Raw genomic sequence first — 21,818 nt, 5'->3', positions numbered from 1 at the left:
AGGGGAGGTGGAGAATGGAGGTGGAGAATGGAGGTGGAGAGGGGAGGTGGAGAGGGGAGTGGGAGAATGGAGAGGAGAGGTGGAGAATGGAGAGGGGAGGTGGAGAATGGAGAGGAGAGGTGGAGAGGGGAGGTGGAGAATGGAGAGGAGAGGTGGAGAATGGAGAGGGGAGGTGGAGAATGGAGAGGGAGGTGGAGAATGGAGGTGGAGAATGGAGGTGGAGAATGGAGGTGGAGAATGGAGAGGAGAGGTGGAGAATGGAGAGGGGAGGTGGAGAATGGAGAGGGGAGGTGGAGAATGGAGAGGGGAGGTGGAGAGGGGAGGTGGAGAATGGAGAGGGGAGGTGGAGAGGGGAGGTGGAGAATGGCGAGGAGAGGTGGAGAATGGAGAGGGGAGGTGGAGAATGGAGAGGGGAGGTGGAGAATGGGGCAGAGCTGCTCAAGTCCACCCACAGAACCAGTTGAGCCCAGAACTTGTTTGTGCATGTGTGTATCTGTGTGTGTGTGTGTCTGTGTGTGTCTGTGTGTGTCAATGTGACCATGCTCTGTGCTATGCTCTGTGCAGTGGTGGGACACACACTCATGTCTTTGTGTGTGAGGAGAGGACAGGAGACTGTCTATTCACTGTGTGTGAGGAGAGGACAGGAGACTGTCTATTCACTGTGTGTGAGGAGAGGTCAGGAGACTGTCTATTCACTGTGTGTGAGGAGAGGTCAGGAGACTGTCTATTCACTGTGTGTGAGGAGAGGTCAGGAGACTGTCTATTCACTGTGTGTGAGGAGAGGACAGGAGACTGTCTATTCACTGTGTGTGAGGAGAGGTCAGGAGACTGTCTATTCACTGTGTGTGAGGAGAGGACAGGAGACTGTCTATTCACTGTGTGTGAGGAGAGGACAGGAGACTGTCTATTCACTGTGTGTGAGGAGAGGACAGGAGACTGTCTATTCACTGTGTGTGAGGAGAGGTCAGGAGACTGTCTATTCACTGTGTGTGAGGAGAGGTCAGGAGACTGTCTATTCACTGTGTGTGAGGAGAGGTCTGGAGACTGTCTATTCACTGTGTGTGAGGAGAGGTCAGGAGACTGTATATTCACTGTGTGTGAGGAGAGGTCAGGAGACTGTCTATTCACTGTGTGTGAGGAGAGGTCAGGAGACTGTCTATTCACTGTGTGTGAGGAGAGGACAGGAGACTGTCTATTCACTGTGTGTGAGGAGAGGTCAGGAGACTGTCTATTCACTGTGTGTGAGGAGAGGTCAGGAGACTGTCTATTCACTGTGTGTGAGGAGAGGTCAGGAGACTGTCTATTCACTGTGTGTGAGGAGAGGTCAGGAGACTGTCTATTCACTGTGTGTGAGGAGAGGTCTGGAGACTGTCTATTCACTGTGTGTGAGGAGAGGTCAGGAGACTGTCTATTCACTGTGTGTGAGGAGAGGTCAGGAGACTGTCTATTCACTGTGTGTGAGGAGAGGTCAGGAGACTGTCTATTCACTGTGTGTGAGGAGAGGTCAGGAGACTGTCTATTCACTGTGTGTGAGGAGAGGTCAGGAGACTGTCTATTCACTGTGTGTGAGGAGAGGTCAGGAGACTGTCTATTCACTGTGTGTGAGGAGAGGTCAGGAGACTGTCTATTCACTGTGTGTGAGGAGAGGTCAGGAGACTGTCTATTCACTGTGTGTGAGGAGAGGTCAGGAGACTGTCTATTCACTGTGTGTGAGGAGAGGTCTGGAGACTGTCTATTCACTGTGTGTGAGGAGAGGTCAGGAGACTGTCTATTCACTGTGTGTGAGGAGAGGTCTGGAGACTGTCTATTCACTGTGTGTGAGGAGAGGACAGGAGACTGTCTATTCACTGTGTGTGAGGAGAGGACTGGAGACTGTCTATTCACTGTGTGTGAGGAGAGGACAGGAGACTGTCTATTCACTGTGTGTGAGGAGAGGTCTGGAGACTGTCTATTCACTGTGTGTGAGGAGAGGACAGGAGACTGTCTATTCACTGTGTGTGAGGAGAGGTCTGGAGACTGTCTATTCACTGTGTGTGAGGAGAGGACAGGAGACTGTCTATTCACTGTGTGTGAGTTACTAAACACACAGGTACATTCCACCTGCTGTCAGAGAGCTTTACAGACTTGTGGTTGGTCCTGTGTTTGTTAGACAACTGTTTTTAGGCTCCAGGCACTCCTCTGAGTCTGAGCTTTGTTAAGACACTGAGCCACAGCTGAACTAAAGCTTGACACTTTACTATGACAAAGACAACCCCGCACGCACGCGCGCGCGGGAAGAGGGGTGTTTCTTAGTCATGAATAAAACACGTTCATAAACCCTTCTTACACGCACACACTCAGCTGAGACGGCAGCTCTGCTAGAAAGTGAGACGGCAGCTCTGCTAGAAAGTGAGACGGCAGCTCTGCTGGCAGCTCTGCTAGAAAGTGACACGGCAGCTCTGCTGGCAGCTCTGCTAGAAAGTGACACGGCAGCTCTGCTAGAAAGTGAGACGGCAGCTCTGCTAGAAAGTGAGACGGCAGCTCTGCTAGAAAGTGAGACGGCAGCTCTGCTAGAAAGTGACACGGCAGCTCTGCTAGAAAGTGACACGGCAGCTCTGCTAGAAAGTGAGACGGCAGCTCTGCTAGAAAGTGACACGGCAGCTCTGCTAGAAAGTGACACGGCAGCTCTGCTAGAAAGTGACACGGCAGCTCTGCTAGAAAGTGACACGGCAGCTCTGCTAGAAAGTGATGTTTCAGAGAGAGATACTTTCATTACACAAGAAAAAAGTGCTCCGTAATTACCCAGGGTGCATCCTACATAATGAGAGAGATCCACTATATGTTCTGATCTCACTCTCTGCTTTGTCATTGGACAGTTCTATCCTCTATGTAAGGTTCCCTATACCAGATCCAGTCTCACCTTAAAATAGGCCCCCTCTCACCCCATGAGTCCGTCCTTAAAATAGGCCCCCTCTCAACCCATGAGTCCGTCCTTAAAATAGGCCCCCTCTCAACCCATGAGTCCGTCCTTAAAATAGGCCCCCTCTCAACCCATGAGTCCGTCCTTAAAATAGGCCCCCTCTCACCCCATGAGTCCGTCCTTAAAATAGGCCCCCTCTCAACCCATGAGTCCGTCCTTAAAATAGGCCCCCTCTCAACCCATGAGTCCGTCCTTAAAATAGGCCCCCAGCCCCGCTCTTATAGCGGAACAGAAAACATTTATGTTGCCCTTGTCCCCACATTTTTTTGCCAGCCTGTCTGTTTATTAGAGGGTGACTTGGAAAGAGGAGTGTATTTGTGTGTGTCTCCAGAGGACAGGAAGCAGACACAGAGGATGTTCTGGACCCATATGCTCTAGTCTCCTGAGAACTGCACTACTGAGGCCCGGCGTAGACCATGGTAACATTACAGAGGGGTGGAAGTGGGGGGGGTCAGCTTTCCCAAACCTTTAGACCCAGCAATTCACAGTAAACAAACAAATACTTTGGTACCAAAGTTTCCATAACAATAGCTTTCTCATGCGCAGTCTTACTGTTATGTAAAATGGTGGGTATAAAAAAATAGAGCATGACGGGAAATGGTGAACTGGGTGGTTGCACTCATCTGTTAAACCATCTCTCTATCCCCTTCCTTTCCTTTCCTTTCTGTCTCACCCCTTTTCCTCATCCGTCTAGTGCCTTCTCTCCTCATCCCCCTCTCCCTGCTGGACAGAACAGAGGAAGTGTGCGTGTGTCCCTTCACCCTTGTCCTCCCACACTAAAGGTCCCCACCACAGCATCTCCTCTGGGGCTCAGAGAGAGGTACGGACTACAACACAACCACTGTCTATAAATGGAAAGGGTTCTGAGTGTGAGTCAAGGCCTGGGGGTTCTCAGAAGGGGACTACACAGGGGGTTCTATGTGTGAGAGAGAGAGAGAGAGAGAGAGAGAGAGAGAGAGAGAGAGAGAGAGAGAGAGAGAGAAACAGAAAAAGGTGGAGAGAAAAGGAGAGACCCAGATACAGGCAGAGACGCAGAGAGAGGCAGAGAGAGAGAGGAGAAGAGAGAGAGAGAGAGTAGAGAGAGAGGAGGGAAGAGAGAGAGAGAGAGAGAGAGAGAGGAGAAGAGAGAGAGAAGATCGAGAAGAGGGGAGAGAGGAGGGACATGGAGAGAGAGAGAGAGAGAGAGAGAGAGAGAGGAGAAGAGAGAGAGAAGGAGGGGAGGAGATAGAGAAGAGGGGAGAGAGAAGGAGAGAGGAGGGACACGGAGAGAGGGCAGTGTTTGATTCTAGGTGGGTGGTCTGATAACATAAGTAATAAATCTGATGTTCCCTTAGCTTTAATCCACAATGACTCCCTCTCTCCATCTGTCCCAAAACAACAATCCCTCTCTCTCACTTTATCCCCCTCTGACTACCTGCTTCCTCTAGATCAAGCTTTCTCTCTCTCTATCTGGGGTTCTCTCTCTCCATCTCCTTCACGTCACCCCTTTACCTGTGTAAAAAGCCATCCTCATCTTTCTGTCCCTCTAACAGTCTCAGCGCTCCTCTCTTCCTAAAGGAGGGGCTGGCAGGCTGGCCCATCAATCTAGTGTGTGCGTTGTAATGCTCTTCCTGAAACCTCTCCAGTGTGCACTGTGTACTTCTGAAAATAAGCATCAGCTGCAGTGAAAGCCTAAAGAAGTTAGGAGCGAGAGATAGATGGAGAGAGAGAGAGGGGAGGAAGGAGAGCGGGTTTGACATTGACCAGAAGACTTCATCTTTTGTTAGTAACAGGTCTTTCTGAAAAAGAACATGAGTGATCACTCCCACGCCCGCCTGTGTAAATATGACCCTGGTCTAAAGTACACTAGGAGAGGAAGTCACACACACACTGCACTGACATCGACTTACACCTGCATTTAGTCCTGTAAGGCTCCGGGCAGATAGAGAGACAGGCGGCAGGAATGAGGTCTAAGTGAGAAACATGGGAAACATGTTTACATTGCCAAAGCAAGTGGAAAAACATAAACAAACGTGAAATAAACAAAAATGAACCGTAAACATTACTCACAAAAGTTCCAAACGAATAAAAGACATTTCAAATGTCATATTATGTCTATATACAGTGTTGAAATGATGTGCAAGTAGTTAAAGTACATAAATAAAGATGGGTTGTATTTACAATGTTCTTCACTGGTTGCCCTTTTCTTGTGGCGTCAAAAGGTCACAAATGATGCTGCTGTGATGGCACACGGTGGTATTTCACCCAGTAGATATGAGAGTTTAGCAATATTGGATTCGTTTTCAAATTCATTGTGGGTCTGTGTAATCGGAGGAAAATACGTCTCTCTAATATGGTCATACATTGGGCAGGAGGTTAGGAAGTGCAGCTCAGTTTCCACCTCATTTTGTGGGCAGTGTGCACCTAGCCTGTCTCGTCTTGAGAGCCAGGTCTGCCTATGGCGGCCTTTTTCAATAGCAAGGCTATGCTCACTGAGTCTGTACATAGTCAAAGCTTTCCTTAAGTTTGGGTCAGTTACAGTGGTCAGGTATTCTGTCACTGTGTTCTCTCTGTTTAGGGTCAGTCACAGTGGTCAGGTATTCTGTCACTGTGTACACTCTGTTTAGGGTCAGTCACAGTGGTCAGGTATTCTGTCACTGTGTTCTCTCTGTTTAGGGTCAGTCACAGTGGTCAGGTATTCTGTCACTGTGTACACTCTGTTTAGGGTCAGTCACAGTGGTCAGGTATTCTGTCACTGTGTACACTCTGTTTAGGGTCAGTCACAGTGGTCAGGTATTCTGTCACTGTGTACACTCTGTTTAGGGTCAGTCACAGTGGTCAGGTATTCTGTCACTGTGTACTCTCTGTTTAGGGTCAGTCACAGTGGTCAGGTATTCTGCCACTGTGTACTCTCTGTTTAGGGTCAGTCACAGTGGTCAGGTATTCTGTCACTGTGTTCTCTCTGTTTAGGGTCAGTCACAGTGGTCAGGTATTCTGTCACTGTGTTCTCTCTGTTTAGGGTCAGTCACAGTAGTCAGGTATTCTGTCACTGTGTTCTCTCTGTTTAGGGTCAGTCACAGTGGTCAGGTATTCTGCCGCTGTGTACTCTCTGTTTAGGGCCAAATAGCATTCTAGTTTGCTCTGTTTTTGTTAATTCTTTCCAACGTGTCAAGGAATTACCTTTTTGTTTTCTCATGATTTGGTTGGGTCTAATAGTGTTGCTGTCCTGGGGCTCTGTGGGGTGTGTTTGTGAACAGAGCCCCAGGACCAGCTTGCTTAGGGGACTCTTCTTCATGTTCATCTCTCTGTAGGTGATGGCTTTGTTTTGGAAGGTTTGGGAATCACTTCCTTTTAGCTGGTTGTAGAATTTAACATCTCTTTTCTGATTTTTGATAATTAGCAGGTATCGGCCTAATTCAGATTTTTTATTAAAATAGGAAAATCAGTTAAGAACAAATTCTTATTTACAATGACAGCCTGGGAACAGTGGGTTGACTACCTTGTTCAGGGGCAGAACAACAGATTTTTACCTTGTCAGCTCGGGGATTCGATCTAACAACCTTTGGGTTACTGGCCCAACGCTCCAACCACTAGGCTACCTGCCTCACCGCTCTGCATGCATTATTTGGTGTTTTACGTTGTACATGAAGGATGTTTTTGCAGAATTCTGCATGCAGTCTCAATTTGGTGTTTGTCCCATTTAGTGAATTCTTGGTTGGTGAGCGAACCCCAGATCTCACAACCATAAAGGGCAATGGGTTCTATAACTGATTCAAGTATTTTTTAGCTAGATCCTAATTGGTATGTTGAATTTTATGTTCCTTTTGCCTTGTCTCTCAGATCGTTCACAGCTTTGTGGAAGTTAGCTGTGGCACTGATGTTTAGGCCGAGGTATGTATAGTTTGTGTGCTCTAACAGTGTCTAGATGGAATTTGTATTTGTAGTACTGGCAACTGGACCTTTTTGGAACACCATTATTTATGTCTTACTGAGATTTACTGTTTGGGCCCAGGTCTGACAGAATCTTTGCAGAAGATCTAGGTGCTGCTGTAGGCCCTCCTTGGTTGGTGACAGAAGCACCAGATCAGCAGCAAACAGACATTTAACTTCAGATTCTAGTAGAGAAAGGCCGGGTGCTGCAGACTGTTCTAGTGCCCTCGCCAATTTGTTGATATATATGATGGGGGTGGGGCTTAAGCTACATCCCTGTCTCACCCCACGGCCCTGTGGGAAAAGAAATGTGTGTTTCTTGACAATTCTATCCGCACACTTGTTTGTTTACATGGATTTCATAATGTCGTATGTTTTTCCCCCCCAACACCACTTTCCATCAAATTGTATAGCAGACCCTCAGTCCAAATGGTATAGCAGACCCTCAGGCCAAATGGTATAGCAGACCCTCAGGCCAAATGGTATAGCAGACCCTCAGGCCAAATGGTATAGCAGACCCTCAGGCCAAATGGTATAGCAGACCCTCAGGCCAAATTGAGTCGAAAGCTTTTTTGAAATCAACTTAAGCATAACAAGACTTTGCCTTTGTTTTGGTTTGTTTGTTTGTCAATTATGGTGTGCAGGGTGAACACGTGGTCTGTCATACGGCAATTTGGTAAAAAGCCAATTTGACATTTGCGCAGTACATTGTTTTTACTTAGGAAATGTATGAGTCTGCTGTTAATGCAGAGGATTTCCCCAAGGTTGCTGTTGACACATATCCCCCGGTAGTTATTGGGGTCAAATCTGTCTTGATTGAGGTGATCAGGCCTTGGTTCCAAATACTGGGGAAGATGCCAGAGCTGAGGATGATGTTAAAAAGTTAAAGTATAGCCATTTGTAATTTGTGGTCTGTATATTTTATCATTTCACTTAGGAAACCATCAACCCCACAGGCCTTTTTGGGTTGAAGGGTTTGTATTTTGTCCTGTAGTTCATACAATGTAATTGGAGAATCCAGTGGGTTCTGGTAGTCTTTAATAGTTGACTCTAAGATTTGTATTTGATCCTGTATATGTTTTTGCTGTTTGTTCTTTGTTATAGGGTCAAAAAGATTGGAGAAGTGATTTATCCATACGTCACCATTTTGTATAGATAACACTAAACAAACAACAAAACGAAGAGTTTTCCAATTTTCCCAGAAGTGGTTAGAGTCTATGGATTCTTCAATTACATTGAGCTGACTTCTGACATGCTGTTGTTCCCTTCTTTTTCCGTAGTGTATTTCTGTATTGTTTTAGTGATTCACCATAGTGAAGGCGTAGACTCAGGTTTTCTGGGTCTCTATGCTTTTGGTTGGTTAGGTTTCTTAATGTATTTATTTGGTTTTTGCATTCTTCATCAAACCATTTGTCAATGCTGTTCATTTTATTAGGTCATCTGCTTGAATTTTTTCAAATTTGACAGGGAAGCTGAGAGGTCAAATATACTGTTTAGGTTTTCTACTGCCAAGTTTACACCTTCACTATTACAGTGAAACATTTTGTCCAGGAAATTGTCCAGAAGGGATTGAATTCGTTGTTGCTTAATAGTTTTTTGGTAGATTTTCACACTATTTTCCTTCCATCTATAGCATTTCTTAATATTATTCAGTTCCCTTGGCTTTGATGCCTCTAGACTGAGTATTGCTCTGTTCAAATAGAGTGTGGTTTTGATGCCTCTAGACTGAGTATTGCTCTGTTCAAATAGAGTGTGGTTTTGATGCCTCTAGACTGAGTATTGCTCTGTTCAAATAGAGTGTGGTTTTGATGCCTCTAGACTGAGTATTGCTCTGTTCAAATAGAGTGTGGTTTTGATGCCTCTAGACTGAGTATTGCTCTGTTCAAATAGAGTGTGGTTTTGATGCCTTTAGACTGAGTATTGCTCTGTTCAAATAGAGTGTGGTTTTGATGCCTCTAGACTGAGTATTGCTCTGTTCAAATAGAGTGTGGTTTTGATGCCTCTAGACTGAGTATTGCTCTGTTCAAATAGAGTGTGGTTTTGATGCCTCTAGACTGAGTATTGCTCTGTTCAAATAGAGTGTGGTTTTGATGCCTCTAGACTGAGTATTGCTCTGTTCAAATAGAGTGTGGTTTTGATGAGGTCTGATAGCGGTGTCAGTGGACTGACCGAACGCTGTAAGAGACACTGGGCTGAGGTCAGTGATAAAGTAGTCTACAGAACTACTGCCAAGAGATGACGTATTGGTGTACCTACCAAAGGAGTCCCCTCGAAGCCTACCATTGACTATGTACATACCCAGGATGTAACAGAGCTATAGGTGTACCTACCAAAGGAGTCCCCTCGAAGCCTACCATTGACTATGTACATACCCAGGATGTAACAGAGCTATAGGTGTACCTACCAAAGGAATCCCCTCGAAGCCTACCATTGACTATGTACATACCCAGGATGTAACAGAGCTATAGGTGTACCTACCAAAGGAGTCCCCTCGAAGCCTACCATTGACTATGTACATACCCAGGATGTAACAGAGCTATAGGTGTACCTACCAAAGGAGTCCCCTCGAAGCCTACCATTGACTATGTACATACCCAGGATGTAACAGAGCTATAGGTGTACCTACCAAAGGAGTCCCCTCGAAGCCTACCATTGACTATGTACATACCCAGGATGTAACAGAGCTATAGGTGTACCTACCAAAAGAGTCCCCTCGAAGCCTACCATTGACTATGTACATACCCAGGATGTAACAGAGCTATAGGTGTACCTACCAAAGGAGTCCCCTCGAAGCCTACCATTGACTATGTACATACCCAGCGACAGAGCTGCAGGAGTTGTGACCCGTTTTTGTTGGTTATGTTGTCGTAACTGTGTCTAAGGGGGCATATGGGGGAGGGAATGCTGTCACCTGCGCTCTCAATTCAATTCAAGGGCTTTATTGGCATGGGAAAGATATGTTAACATTGTCAAAGGAAGTGAAGTAGATAATGAAATTAAAGTGAAATAAACAATACAAATTAACAGTATACATTACACTCACAGAAGTTTCAAAAGAAGAAAATACATTTTAAATGTCATATTATGTCTATATACAGTGTTGTAACGATGTGCAAATAGTTCAGGTACAAAAGGGAAAATAAACAAATATGGGTTGTATTTACAATGGTGTTTGTTCTTCACTGGTTCCCTCTCTCTCCCTCCCCAAATCCTTTCACCTGTCTCCCCATCTCCCGACCTCCTCTCCCTCGTTCTCTGTGTTCCTGTACCTGATATCTGGCTAAATCTCGTCTCATGAAGCCTGAAGGAGATGACCTCATTTCACAGCAATGCTCAGAGAGAAAGAGAGCGAGAGGGCGAGAGAGAGACAATAGAAGAGAGGGGGAAGAAAGCAGAGTGGCTCTGACGAGTCTATAGCTATGAGGGGTCTATAGCTATGAGGGGTCTATAGCTATGAGGAGGCAGTCAGAGAAGGGAAGGGGAGAAAGAGCGAGAGAGAGAGAGAGAGAGAGGGGCACGGGAGAAAGAAGGGAGGGGAAGTAAGAGAAAGAGAGGGGCAGGGGAGAAAGAGCGAGAGAGAGAGAGAGAGAGAGAGAGAGAGAAAGAGAGGGGCAGGGGAGAAAGAGAGAGAGAGAGAGAGAGAGAGAGAGGGGCAGGGGAGAAAGAGCGAAGGGAGGGGGAGAAAGAGAGGGGCAGGGGAGAAAAGAGAGAGAAGGGAGGGGGAGAAAGAGAAAGAGGGGCAGGGAGAAAAGAGGGAGAAAGAGAGGGGCAGGGGAGAAAGAGAGGGGCAGGGGAGAAAGAGAGGGGCAGGGGAGAAAGAGGGAGGGAGAAAGAGAGGGGCAGGGGAGAAAGAGGGAGAAAGAGAGGGGCAGGGGAGAAAGAGAGAGAAGGGAGGGGAGAAAGAGAGGGGCAGGGAGAAAGAGAGAGAAGGGAGGGGGAGAAAGAGAGGGGCAGGGGAGAAAGAGAGAGAGAAGGGAGGGGAGAAAGAGAGAAGGGAGGGGGAGAAAGAGAGGGGCAGGGGAGAAAGAGAGAGAAGGGAGGGGAGAAAGAGAGGGGCAAGGGAGAAAGAGGGAGAAAGAGAGGGGCAGGGGAGAAAGAGAGAGAAGGGAGGGGGGAGAAAGAGAGGGGCAGGGGAGAAAGAAAGAGAAGGGAGGGGAGAAAGAGAGGGGCAGGGGAGAAAGAGGGAGAAAGAGAGGGGCAGGGGAGAAAGAGAGAGAAGGGAGGGGGAGAAAGAGAGAGGGGCAGGGGAGAAAGAGAGAGAAGGGAGGGGGAGAAAGAGAGAGAAGGGAGGGGAGAGAAAGAGAGGGCAGGGAGAAAGAGAGAGAAGGGGGGGGGAGAAAGAGAGGGGCAAGGGAGAAAGAGGGAGAAAGAGAGGGGCAGGGGGGAGAAAGAGAGAGAAGGGAGGGGAGAAAGAGAGGGGCAGGGGAGAAAGAAAGAGAAGGGAGGGGGAGAAAGAGAGGGGCAGGGGAGAAAGAGGGAGAAAAGAGAGAGAAGGGAGAGGGAGAAAGAGAGGGGCAGGGGAGAAAGAGAGAGAAGGGAGGGGGAGAAATAGAGGGGCAGGGGAAAAGAGAGAGAAGGGAGGGGGAGAAAGAGAGGGGCAGGGGAGAAAGAGGGAGAAAGAGAGGGGCAGGGGAGAGAGAGAGAGAAGGGAGGGGGAGAAAGAGAGGGGCAGGGGAGAAAGAGGGAGAAAGAGAGGGGAGGGGAGAAGAGAGAGAAGGAGGGAGGGGGAGAAAGAGAGAGAGAAGGGAGGGGGAGAAAGAGGGAGAAAGAGAGAGAAGGGAGGGGAGAAAGAGAGAAAGAGAGGGGCAGGGAGAAAGAGGAGAGAGAGAAGGGAGGGGAGAAAGAGAGAGAAGGGGGAGAGAGAGAAGGGAGGGGGAGAAAAAGAGAGAAGGGAGGGGAGGAGAAAGAGAGAGAAGGGAGGGGGAGAAAGAGAGAGGCAGGGGAGAAAGAGGGAGAAAGAGAGAAGGGGGAGAAAGAGAGGGGCAGGGGAGAAAGAGTCGAGAAGGAGGGAGGGGGAAAGAGAGAGGGGGGCAGGTGTAGTGCCGACTGCTAGTGATGGGGGGGATCACTACGGTTACATATCACAATATTATGTATGAGCATGTTTGGAACATTAAATCACCCAAAAATAAACTAAAAAAATATCAAACTATTGCAATACATATAGAATCGTGAGAATCGCAATACACATCCTATCAGCACCTAAGTATGGTGATAATATCGTTTCATGAGGTCCCTGGCAATTCCCAGCACTCGTGCACTATAGGGCAGTGAGTTGTTCTTCAGTTTCCAGAAAAGGAAAAAGGCTCCCTTGCTCTTAGACACACACATCTCCTTGCATAGGACTACACTTGTCTACAGCCCATTTCAATTTGGGATCAATTGAAAGCGTCAATCCTCTTTATGTCTCTCCTCTCCTACTAAATCAGAGCATGAGCTTACATGGAAGTAACAGACAGAGACACTGCTCAGACATCTCCCAGGCCAACACACCGGCCGGTGGTTCTGGCTATTATCAAACACATCAGTAACGGTTCTCCAAAAGGGAGAAGGGGGGGGGTTGACGGACAACATCCCCCTCACAACTTCTTAAAGATAAGCCAACAGTGCTTGTAACAAAAAAGTAAGGTACATAACAGAGTTATGTAAGATAGATAAAACAGTTTTTATAGTCACAGGAAAAGTGTGTGCGTGAGAGAGGTTCCAGAGAAGATCTAAACCACAATGTGTGTGTCTGTAGAGAAAACAATCTTTCCTTGAGTGATACCGAACGACAATAACACACACACTTGAATGAGTCGGCATAAGGACTAACTAAAGGCAGCCGGGGTTAAGGACTAACTAAAGGCAGCCGGGGATAAGGACTAACTAAAGGCAGCCGGGGATAAGGACTAACTAAAGGCAGCCGGGGATAAGGACTAACTAAAGGCAGCCGGGGATAAGGACTAACTAAAGGCAGCAGGGGTTGACTGTATGACTGTACTACAGTCATTAGGTTATCAGTGCCCACAGTCAGAGAGCATTACAGAGCATTGCCCAGAATATTAGCAGCAGGCGCTAGTCCAGAAGCTAATGTGCCCAGAGTATTAGCAGCAGGCGCTAGTCCAGAAGCTAGTGTGCCCAAAGTATTAGCAGCAGGCGCTAGTCCAGAAGCTAATGTGCCCAGTCCTATTAGCAGCAGGCGCTAGTCCTGAAGCTAATGTGCCCAGTCCTATTAGCAGCAGGCGCTAGTCCAGAAGCTAATGTGCCCAGTCCTATTAGCAGCAGGCGCTAGTCCAGAAGCTAACGTGCCCAGTCCTATTAGCAGCAGGCGCTAGTCCAGAAGCTAATGTGCCCAGTCCTATTAGCAGCAGGCACTAGTCCAGAAGCTAATGTGCCAAGAATATTAGCAGCGGGCGCTAGTCCAGAAGCTAATATGCCCAGAGTATTAGCAGCAGGCGCTAGTCCAGAAGCTAATGTGCCCAAAGTATTAGCAGCAGGCGCTAGTCCAGAAGCTAATGTGCCCAGAGTATTAGCAGCAGGCGCTAGTCCAGAAGCTAATGTGCCCAGAGTATTAGCAGCAGGCGCTAGTCCAGAAGCTAATGTGCCCAGAGTATTAGCAGCAGGCGCTAGTCCAGAAGCTAATGTGCCCAGAGTATTAGCAGCAGGCGCTAGTCCAGAAGCTAATGTGCACAGTCCTATTAGCAGCAGGCACTAGTCCAGAAGCTAATGTGCCCAGTCCTATTAGCAGCAGCCACTAGTCCAGAAGCTAATGTGCCCAGTCCTATTAGCAGCAGGCGCTAGTCCAGAAGCTAATGTGCCCAGTCCTATTAGCAGCAGGCACTAGTCCAGAAGCTAATGTGCCCAGTCCTATTAGCAGCAGGCGCTAGTCCAGAAGCTAATGTGCCCAGTCCTATTAGCAGCAGGCACTAGTCCAGAAGCTAATGTGCCCAGTCCTATTAGCAGCAGGCACTAGTCCAGAAGCTAATGTGCCCAGTCCTATTAGCAGCAGGCACTAGTCCAGAAGCTAATGTGCCCAGTCCTATTAGCAGCAGGCACTAGTCCAGAAGCTAATGTGCCCAGTCCAATGCTTGTTTAACAACTGTTCTAACAATGTTTGTGTAAGTTGGTTTGATGTTCCTGCTAACAAATACACTCTAAAAATAACTATCAGAGAGTATGGTTATGGCATTAGAGGCTTGTTTCGTGTGTGTGTGTGTGTGTGTGTGTCCCTAATAGCACTCAAGACGCAGTGAACAGAAACAAACAGAATCTTTATCCCAGAACCATATTCCGAGCAGTTTCTCTCCCCAAGAGCTATAGAGAATTATATGGAGCTCCATATTTGCTCCAAAAACTCCATCGCTATAACATTCTACTGAGTACACACACACTCACGCACACACAAACACTCAACAGAATCATGCTTTGTAAGGTGATTCATGCTTTGTAAGGTGATTCTCCTTCAACACATCATTAGCAGCCTCGTATGAAATACACGTCAGAACGCATAACTCCATCTAGCTGTGTTGATTTCCCAGAGGATTTTATACAATGACAACAGCAAACATTCAGCCTCCTCTCCTGCAACATGAAAACACAACTTTTGACCACTTAGACACACACACCTTGGCAATGTTACTCACCACTCTGGGTTTGGCTCTCTGTGGGGCTGGTGTGGTCAGCTCCTCACTGCTCTTCCTCTGCAGTCTGGGTTCTCTGGCACCAGTGGGAGTAGCAGGGCTGGAGTTGGACACGTCTGGTACAGGCACCGTTCCTCCAGACCCAGGCCCAGACGGCTCCCCCTCGCACCCAGGAGCATTCAGAGCCAGAATATACCGCTTGGTCACATCCTCCAGGGAGGGGGCCTCCACACCAGTGGGTTGACCCAGGATGGAGGGTTCAGAGGCGGGTAGCAAGGCAGGCGGGGCTGTGGAGGTGGGGAGATAGGGACGAAGGTGGCAGGTTCGCTGGCGTGGCGGACGTGCTTGGACCTGGCTTTGGATTTGGGGGGGGGCGGGGGCAGTGGGGGGTTGAGCTCAGTCTTGTCTGGATCCTGGCTCTCCTCTGGACCGTGGTCTTCTGGACCTGGTTCCGAGAGGTCCAGCTCCTCCGATGCTGTTTGTGCGACTCGGTTGGAGCGTTTCCTGGAGGCCCGCCGGCCCATTTTGGGAGATAGAACCTCCGCAAGTTCGGGGTCAAAGTTCAATATCTGCCCCCCTCCCCCTCCATCTGTGTCATCACCATAGAGACAGGAGTGCAGCTCCCGTTCTGATTGGGAGCGGAGTTTGCCATCTTCATTGTTGACAAGGCGACTACGTAATGGACGTCCACGTTCGTCTCCGAGCTCCCACAGCTCGTCTCTCTGCTCACTCAGGATTGGCTCACTGCTGGAGGGCGGGATCTGACCAAGCTGATCCAGCTCACTGATTGGTTCGTTGGGGTGATGGTGACTTTTGAACCCTGATTCGTCAAGCAGGTGGCCATCACCACGGCGACTGGGGTCCGAGAAGGACTTCTTCTTCGTGGCTTTCCCGTTGTTTTTGTCATCTGTCATCAATCTGTCCATTGCTCCTGGCTCTGCAACAATGCTCCGGATCACATTGCTGTAGTCGTCACGGAGACTATCGTCACGGAGGCCACCGTCACTGCACACCGATAGCTCGCTGGTCACGCTGCCCGTGCACTCTGATAGATCAGCTGCAGAGGACGACTCTGGGACACTTCCTCCTCCGACTCCTCCTGCCCCCTTGGAGGAGAGAGAGAGCGACCCCAGCAGGTTACTATCCACAGAGAAACTGTTATTCCCTTCTTCTGACACAGAGTGGCGCCGTTGAGGCATGGGGTCGCTTAGCGAACGGTAAACAGTAGGATCCCCGTTGGACTCCCCGTTGCTTCCGTTACTGGAGTCAGAACCGGTGTTCCCTGCTGAGGAAAACTTACGGCGGCGGCGGATAGCGCTCGGAGTGGGAGGAGCCTCAAGTCCTGGGGCTGAGGCACTCTGGGATACATTAGTCCTCCCACTAGTACTGTTGTTGTTGACGCTGCTCATCTCTGTTACTACATCAATGCTCTCAGTCTCAGTCCCAAGAGCAGGAACAGAGACCAGGTTCTCTCGTTTCTCTCTCGTTCCTGCGTATAACCCCGATCCCTCTCGCATTCCCTCCTTTAACTCTGGCCATTTCTCCTCATGCAGAGCAGACTGCTTCCAGACAGTCAGGGGTTGACCTAGCACATCTCTGGCCAAAGATGATCCTAAACTTGACCCCACAAATAACCTCTCAGGGTCACCAGGTCCAGTCTCTGGTTCTGTGACTATGCCCTCATCTGTGAGGCTTGACTCGTGACCCGATAGCTCATCAACAAATCGGTCATAAAACACGTTCTCCTCAGAATCTCCCTTCTGTAGGCACTTCTCTCGTTCTCTGTTTTCACATTCCCCCTCCCTCTTCTCTTGTTCCCCTGAAATGGAGGCTGTCCCAATGTCAACCTCAGCCTCCCTAGCTCTCCCCTCCCTCTCTTTTGTCTCCTGCTCCTCCACTTGTTTCCTTTTGAAACCCTCATCCTCAGTGGAATCTGTCGCTAGCATATCATCCTCGTTATCATCATCCTTGCGAGCGCTCATCTGGCAGATATCTCTGATCACCTGTCTGGCCTCCTGTACATACCTGTCCTGCAGCGGAGTAGGCATCACTTCCTCATCCCCATAACCCCCTGCTCTGCAGTCCCCTCCGTCACTCTCCACCTCTCTGGCAGGCACCACCCTCCTCCCTCCATCACGCTCTCCGTCTAAATCCAGACGTTGCTCAGAAGAGCTTCTTTTGGCCGAGGACCCATCTGAATGTTGCCTCCCTTCTGGTTTATCAGAGTAAGTGAAGGATTTGGCGCGTCGAAGAGTTGCAGTGAGGTCCTTTAATGAAGGGCGGAGTCCTGGGTGGAGACCTCTTGACCCCATCCTGTACACCGCAGATGACCCCTCAGTAACCCCTGACCTGTCCGTCTTCCGAACTCTGAGCTCTGATAGGTCACTTTTCAGGAAGCTGAGGAGGGACATTGTTTCCGAAGCAATATCCGGGTTTGACATTGACATCCTGTTCCTGTCCTTATCCCCGACTACGCCACCACTTATCAACCGCTGGAACACTGTAGTCTCCTCCCTAGTAACCCCTCGAGTGTCCCCTGTGGCTGGAGATGGTGGGTTGACAGGGGGAAGAAGGTGGGGGCAGACTCTAACAGGGGCGCGGGATAAGTTATCCCCATGTCCGAAGCTGGGGGAGCGGTACATGGTGAAGTTACCGTGGTAGGTCTTACTGAGCATGGAGGAGGATGCACCGACCACACTGCCTGGGGTGGTGGTAGTAGTAGTAGTGTTAGCCATTCTGTTAGCATAGCTAGCTTGGTCTTCTTTCAGCGTCTCTGTGCTACAGTATCTACTGCTGGTCTGCGATCCGCCGGGACTCGAAATAAACGATGAGATGTTGACCTTTGACACCCGTGATACCCCTGTGAGGGGCGTGGTCAAGGGAGATGATGTCCCCGGCCCGCCTGAGGTGTATTGGCGTCTGTAGCTCTCTTGCGCCACCATCTGGTTAGGATTGTAATTGCGTCCCCTCTGCGCTGCATTGTTTCTAGAGCCTTCGGGTTCTCCGAGCCGGTTCCAAGAGCTACCAGCCTGTTCTGTAGTGGCGGCGGTGTTCTGTTGGTGTCTCTCCAGGTGTTCCATTATACCTGTCTGCTCGTCGTCGCTGTCGTCCGATTCACCATTGTCTCGTCCCGTTGCTATGGCAACTTCGCTGTTCTTCTTCTTCTTCCTCAGTGAACGGCGTCGCATGGTGTCTCGGCTAGGTCCTAGTGACGCAGGGCTGTCCTCTTCACTGCCTGAAGACCTTCCAGGGACCTTTCTACCCCACCAACCATTCTTACCGCGGGAGAGGTAACTTCCACTGACACCTAACGAGGGAGCGCTCCTTCCTCCTGCTCGGTGGTACTCCTCTTCTTCGTCTCCTGAGCTGAACCTCCAGCGGGCTGTGATGGCTGTCCTGGCTGAGGCTCTATCAGAGGAGGGGGCCACCGGTCTGGAGAAGCTATGTGAGGAATGTAAACTATCCCTGGGCTGCCCGGCCCCCTGGCTCTGCTGCTGCTCTACAGAGGGGCAGACACAGGAGGAGGAGAGGCCCCTGGAGCTGCTCCGAGGTGGGGAGGTGGGGCCAGCGGCTAGGACAGAGGGTGGAGGGTCAGAGTTCAGACTAGATGGACGGGTCTCAGGCCCCTCTCCTCCACTGCTGGGGCTGTGGGGTCTGTGCGTGTTTGATGGCTGCGCCACCCTAAGAAACCTACCACTTCTACTAATACTAGCGCTGGCTGGCTCAATCTCTGCCTTGTCTGAGTAGTGCTGGTCAGGGTGAAAGGCTGAGTCCATGCCCTGGTGTCTCCTCTCTCTGCCCAGGGAGGCAGCCCTGCTGCGGTGTCTGTCTGACAGTGAGAGGCTAGTGGCTTCCGGGGTTGGGCTGTTGGGAGACTGCCTGTCGCTTCTGTCTGATACAGAGTTCTCTTTGGAGCTGCTGAAGAGCTCGAGGTGGTCAGCAGACTTTAAATCCTCTGCATCAGAGGTGGACCGGTGCTTCTTTCTGTGCCTGTCCCCAAAAAGCTCTCGGATCTTGGTGACACTGGGCCAGTTGGTTAAATCAATGTGAACAGGAGGATCTCCATGGTGACTTGGGAAATAGCTCCTGTGTGACTTGCAGGCAGGCGCCCCACTGACAAAAACATAATCCTCAGCGTTCAACGTTTCACTGCAGTTATTGTTATCAGAGATAGACGGATCAATTTGGGAATAATCTCTTTTACCAGTCCCAACGCTGCTGCCTTGAGCAGATTTGCGAGTATAAATCAATTGTTGATTTCTATCCGAATCCGACCCAGAGACAGAGTCTGTGCCTGAATAAAACGTTTGTTGCTGAACTTTAGTGTCAGTCAGAGACTCTGTTAACACCGTGTCAGTAACTTGTAAATATCCTCTGTCCTCGTGGAATAAATTCCGAGACGGGGATCTCTCTCCCCTTCTGCTTTTAAATCGGGGTAAAGTTGTGCTCTTCCCGGCCACGTTACTGCCAGGGCTCAGGGCTCCGTGATTCCGAGCCGAATTAGTGCTACTGAACTTTTCAGTGAGTTGGCGAATAGAGGGAGAAATTGAGGAGAGAGGAGTGGAAGAGGCTTTCTTTAACTCTGCGGTGTCGAGGCTGGCAGCGGAGATTTTGGAAACTTTCCTTGACACACTAACATTACGCATAGCCGAGGGCTGCGCTTTCTCTGCCGCAGCCGTAGATGGAGGGGGATGGGCGCTGCTACTGCTCTCCAAATCCTTTGATTTGTTTTGTTGATTTTCACAGCGACTTTTGTTTGAGCTCCAACTTTCAAACTTTTTGAAAGAGACCTTGCTATACACCTTCTCTGTCTCCGTTTCTGCCATTGTGCGTGTATTTTTGTTATGTTCTCTCCTTTCGTTAATTCATTGCGGTAAAGCACTTTTTCTTCCACAGTGGCTAGGCTTTCACCCCTTTTCAGTTGAGCTAGTACAATAGGCTACACGTTTAACCACCATTTGCTGCAGTCTTTTTCTCTCTACTCTACTCTAATTAAGAGTCTCAAAACAAGAAACCAGCGTTTACACTAAAACGACAATGAATTACACTACAACGACAGTGAATTAAACAACGTGAGAGAGAGAACTCTCCTGCATTCTGACCTTTCATGTCTTCTCGAGTCGCATCCATGCACGAAGAAGTGCTAAAGTTTTCCCAAACTTTTCTCCTTCAACTTGGTCAACTCTGCAGCTTTTCCATAGATTCCCCCATATTCCAGACCCTTTCCCATCGTTTTATTCACGCGGTTTGCCCTAAACTCCTAATTCACTATAATCCCGAACTGTTGCTGTATTCCTTATTTTGACAGAATGTAGTTTTCTGTGATTTATGTTTTTACATGCAAATGCCTGAGAACGAGATAGACCAGGCGTGGGCGGGACTAATCGGGGTATAAGGGCTGTCATAGCCCCTCGGGAATGGGCATAAAACGCATTTCCTTTTCGATGGGAGAAAACAGATATCGAGGACAGAAATATATAATTATAGCTCAGGGCCGTGTAAACCGTTGGCGCGCTGAGAAATGTTAACGTTACTTTTCACAAAGTTAAACAATAACATGTAACAGTGTATTAATGAAGCTACTATTAGTGCTGTCTCACACGGGTTTGTGAATTATGTGTCAACGTTAATTAAAGCATTTTCTCTCATGCAAAATGACTCTTGTGGTTTTTCCCATAACTGTCTGGTTATGTAGCTCTTTGTTCAAGCACGTATATTATTACACTGACCTCTGGGCGGCGGAATGCTGACGGCAGCGCCATCTTACGGACAATAAATACAAGGGCTTTATTATTTTTGCTCAAAGGGTCGAGGTTATTGGAGAATCTCAATTTCGTACTCCTTGTCAGGGCTCATTAGGCAGCCGCATATGGCGGCATTTTCTGAGGTAAACTGACTAAGACGCACCTCCAACAACACATGAAACCTAACACAATTCTGCTAAAAAACAATGACACTTTCTCTCAACCGGTGGGATATGGGCCTTTTAGGTGAGCCCCGATGCCGCCCTGTGATAAGCAGTGCCCACTTTGTTTAAGGCAGGGACACAAAATATTGATATGTTCCATTCCGAGTGCGCCTCTCCAGGGTGCTGTTGGAGATACGCATCGCTGCGGCGCTCTTCAACATTCCATCAAAAAAAAATATCTAACATAAATCGTGGCTCCCGAGTGGCGCAGCGGTCTAAGGCACTGCACCTCAGTGCTAGAGGCGTCACTACAGACCCTTGTTCGATTCCCTGCTGTATCACAGTACAATAGGCTACACAACCAGCTGTGATTGGGAATCCCTATGGGGTGGCGCACAATCGGCCCAGCATTGTTAGGGTTTGGCGGGGGTAGGCTGTCATTGTAAATAAGAATTTGTTCTTAACTGACTTCACCAGTTAAAATGCAAAAATAAAATACTTCTGCATTTCCCACTGTGTAAACACATTGCAAATAGGCTCAGGATAAATCCTCCTGATAAAGTTGGGTAGCTGACATTCAGAGCTTAAATAGCAACAATTGATTAGTCAGAGGAATCAGGACTAATAAAGCCAACCCAACAGCCTGTTTTACAAACGGTGGGCCTACAAAATGAATGGACATTCATAAAAGTGAATTTCAGGAGACACTGTAGGCTCTACCTCAGTATGCACAGACTGACGCTGTCTTTTTTTTGGCCTTGGCTGGACTGGATGTCTTTTCTTGGTGCATGCTTGCTTTGATTTCCACGTCCACTGACGTTGATTTTTGGTCCGGTCCAGACCAAATCTGAACCAGTCATAGACGTCTATGCATGGCTCAGATGTTGTCCAGTCTGGACCGGCCTTGATTTGTCCCAAACATAGACATCTATAAATTATGTCTTTTCAACTTTCTTTCAGAACCCAAAAATGTACCTGATTTCAACGTCAGAAAAATATTTATATTCAACTTTCATTCAGAACCTAAATTGAGCCTAACTTCAACGTGTGGGAAATACGTATTTTTTCAAAGTAATTTTGCTTACTGGGACTGTTCTAGTCGGGCCGGCAAGTTCAGAGGGGAAGGACCTCTACCCTTCTCATCCAATGGGTTTTGAGGAGGTGGTGAGGAGAAAGGATGGCAACTGCTCGGCCACCGACCGCAAGGCACTACAGAGGGTAGTGCTATACATATACATATATACATGCTATAGTCCTATACATCTAATCAAATGCATAGTCACTTTAATAACTACCTACATGTACATATTACCTCAATTATCTCACTCTCTGTTGTTATCTAAGCATAGTCACTTTAATAACTCTACCTACATGTACATATTACCTCAATTATCTCACTCTCTGTTGTTATCTATGCATA

The 21,818-nt window shown here is 48.5% G+C and overlaps 1 protein-coding gene across 1 annotated transcript in view; it reads right to left on the bottom strand.

Annotated features, from left to right (window-relative positions):
- The window catches only part of LOC115125920 (rho guanine nucleotide exchange factor 17-like), a 130,980-nt gene extending 111,118 nt beyond the window's left edge, over positions 1 to 19,862 (bottom strand). Inside the window, 2 exon segments of the mRNA XM_065024241.1 lie at positions 14,494 to 14,777; positions 14,780 to 19,862. Of these exon segments, the coding sequence (XP_064880313.1) occupies positions 14,494 to 14,777; positions 14,780 to 19,316 (4,821 nt within the window). The 5' untranslated portion in view covers positions 19,317 to 19,862.
- Positions 19,863 to 21,818: the final 1,956 nt, after the last annotated feature.

Source organism: Oncorhynchus nerka, linkage group LG11 (genome assembly GCF_034236695.1).
Source record: "Oncorhynchus nerka isolate Pitt River linkage group LG11, Oner_Uvic_2.0, whole genome shotgun sequence".
NCBI classification, from domain to species: domain Eukaryota; kingdom Metazoa; phylum Chordata; class Actinopteri; order Salmoniformes; family Salmonidae; genus Oncorhynchus; species Oncorhynchus nerka.
The sequence above is the reverse complement of the archived record's forward strand: the minus strand, read 5'-3'. Positions and strand labels throughout refer to the sequence as shown.